Consider the following 2,952-nt stretch of genomic DNA (forward strand, 5'->3'; position numbering starts at 1 on the left):
TTTTTTTTTGCGGTACGCGGGCCTCTCACTGTTGCGGCCTCTCCCGTTGCGGAGCACAGGCTCCGGACGCGCAGGCTCAGCAGCCATGGCTCACGGGCCCAGCCGCTCCGCGGCATGTGGGATCTTCCCGGACCGGGGCACAAACCCGTGTCCCCTGCATCGGCAGGCGGACTCTCAACCACTGCGCCACCAGCGAAGCCCGTATTTAAGTATTTTTAAAAATGAATAAATGTAAAGACAAATAGTAATGAATGATAATGCAGGAAACATGTGGAAGTAGCAAAAGTCACAAGAATGCCCAGAATTTTGAAATCTTTCCTGGGAAGAATCTTTCCTTTGTTGATGTTGAAAGTGTTCCCAGCCTCCTTCCATGTGAGTTGGGGAGGCCTCGAGAAAGAATGGAAGGTCAAACTGGGCCATTTAGGATTGAACCAGGTGAGGGAAAGGAGAAATATAAGTCATCTGGCACCTGAAAGGAGCTAAATATGGATATGAGCTTCCTGGCAGCCAAGCTGAAAAGGGAAACAGAATTCAGAGTCAGATGAGAGATACAATACACCTTTACCAGCACCTTTGTCACCCACTGAAGCAGGGGGTGTGTAGGTGAAAAGATTCAGAAGTGTCATTCACAGGCAGGAGCTTATGGAGCCTGGGAACTCTTGGGACCCCTTACCTGTCTCCTTCCTTGATGATAACAATTAATTAGTTAAATAAAATTTTTTGAACACCTCCAATGTTCCAGGTACAATTCTTATCATTGAGGTGAAAAAATAATGAAATAGTGAAAAAATCAATAGTGAAAAAAATAGTGAATATAAATATAACACAATATACCCAACAATAAAGTGTTACATATATTGTAATGTATATATAATATATAATAGTATAAGAAAATAATATATAAAGACACAACAGTATAATTGATAGAAAGAAATATGTTTTATTTAATAATTGATATCCTTATCGATATCCTTATCCATATTAATAATACAAATGTATTCTATATATGGAATATAAAATAAAATATATTAAATAACATATCAAATAGTTAAACAGAGTTATCATATGACCCAGAAATTCCACTCTTAAGTAAATGCCCAAGAAAAATGAAAACATATGTCTTGTTCACCCAAAAACATATTTACGCATGTTTATACAGTGTTATTCATAATACCCAAAAGGTGGAAACAACCCAGATGTCCATCAATGGATGGATTTTAAAAATGTGCTATCATCATACAGTTAGATATTAGCCAGCTTCAAGAAGGAAGGGAGTTTTGATATGTGCTACATGGATGAATCCTGAAAACATTATGCTAATTGAAAGAAACCAGCCACAAAAGACCATGTATAGTTTGATCCCATTGATATGAAATGTCCTGAATAGGCAACTCTAAAGACATTGAAAGTAGATTAGTGGTTGCTTAGGGCTGGAAGAGATGGGAGGATTTGGGTGATTAACTAAAGGCAACAGGGTTTCTTTAAGGGATTGAAAATGTCCCAGAATTGAGTGAGGGGATGGCTGTACAACTTGAACGTACTAAGTATTCAATATACTAAAAACAGAGTGTTGAATTGTACACTCTGTGGGTGTATACTGTGGTAGCCAAATTGTATCTCAATAAAGCTGTTACCAAAAATGGCATAATATATACTATCGTATCTAACAGTAATATAATGTGATATTTGGTATATGATATAATAATAAAATAAATTGAAATATAACATCACACAACATGACATGACATAGTATCACCGACCCTCAGAGCCTCTGTTTTACAACACGGCAGTCCCAAGAGCTGTCTTCCTTAATCCTTGCCACAGCTCTGCCAGGTGGGACTCATGATCTCATTGCTCAGGTGAGGAAACCAAGGCTTAGAGTGGGCCTCAACTTTGCCCCGCCCCACCCCGGGCCAGTCAGGCCTCCCGCTCACTCACCTCTCTGACTTCAGGTGTCTGGGCCGAGGGAGGATGGGCTTTGGCAGGAAGGCGTCCCTGGGGCTGTGCCTTGAGCGCCGTGCCTGCCTGCCCCGCAGTGTCGCTGGCCTCCAGCACCGTGGGGCCAGGCGGCCAGATTGTGCACACAGAGACCACCGAGGTCGTGCTCTGCGGAGACCCCCTCAGCGGCTTCGGTCTCCAGCTGCAGGGAGGCATCTTCGCCACCGAGACCCTGTCCTCCCCACCCCTCGTGCGTTTTATTGAGCCTGACAGCCCAGCGGAGAGGTGAGCCTACTGCCCCCAACCCACTGGGCCTACCAGTCTCCAATTCGGGGGTGGGGGGCTTACGGGCAGCCAGGGAAACCAAGTCACACACCAAGCCTGGCTGCACAGTTGTCTCTCATCAACTATGACGTCAACCCCGTTACCAGCCCCATTTTGTAGATGAGGAATCTGAGGCTCAGAGAAGCTGATTTCACCTGCCTAGGGTCACACAACTCGAGTGACCCAGGACATGAACCCCTGTGTGACTGAAGTCAGAGTCCTCTATATACATCTCCTAAGGCATGGCATCATCCACATTGGACAGACAGAGAAACTGAGGCCCAGCAAGGTCACACTTTAGCCAGAGTCCTGTGGTAAATTGCCTGAGGGTCTACAGCTGGCACAGGGTGGAGCTGAGCTTTCCACCCCCGCCTGGGAGGTGGAGCCCAGGTTTGGGCCTGGCCCTGCTCCTGCGCAATGTTCCTGTCTCCCAACGAGGCCTCTTCTCTCTGCCGGGCTGTCCGGTTCAGGTGTGGGCTGCTGCAGGTAGGGGACCGCATCCTGGCCATCAATGGCGTTGCCACTGAGGACGGGACGATGGAGGAAGCCAACCAGCTGCTGCGGGACGCGGCGCTGGCCCACAAGGTCGTGCTGGAGGTGGAGTTTGACGTTGCCGGTGAGTGGGTGCCCCGAGCTTCCTGCTCTCCTTCGGGACCCTGTGCTCCCTCCTCTCACTACCCTGCTCCCCCC

General features: G+C 47.0%; 1 protein-coding gene across 1 annotated transcript in view; it reads left to right on the forward strand.

The window, feature by feature from the left end:
* GRIP2 (glutamate receptor interacting protein 2) overlaps window positions 1-2,952 on the forward strand; it is a 159,736-nt gene that overhangs the window by 150,929 nt on the left and 5,855 nt on the right. Inside the window, exons 12-13 of the mRNA XM_029243340.1 lie at window positions 2,037-2,223; window positions 2,733-2,878. Coding sequence (XP_029099173.1) covers window positions 2,037-2,223; window positions 2,733-2,878 — 333 coding nt within the window. The remainder of the gene's footprint in view (window positions 1-2,036; window positions 2,224-2,732; window positions 2,879-2,952) is intronic.

This window comes from Monodon monoceros, unplaced genomic scaffold (assembly GCF_005190385.1).
Source record: "Monodon monoceros isolate NGI ecotype Baffin Bay Population unplaced genomic scaffold, NGI_Narwhal_1 Super_Scaffold_3, whole genome shotgun sequence".
NCBI lineage: Eukaryota > Metazoa > Chordata > Mammalia > Artiodactyla > Monodontidae > Monodon > Monodon monoceros.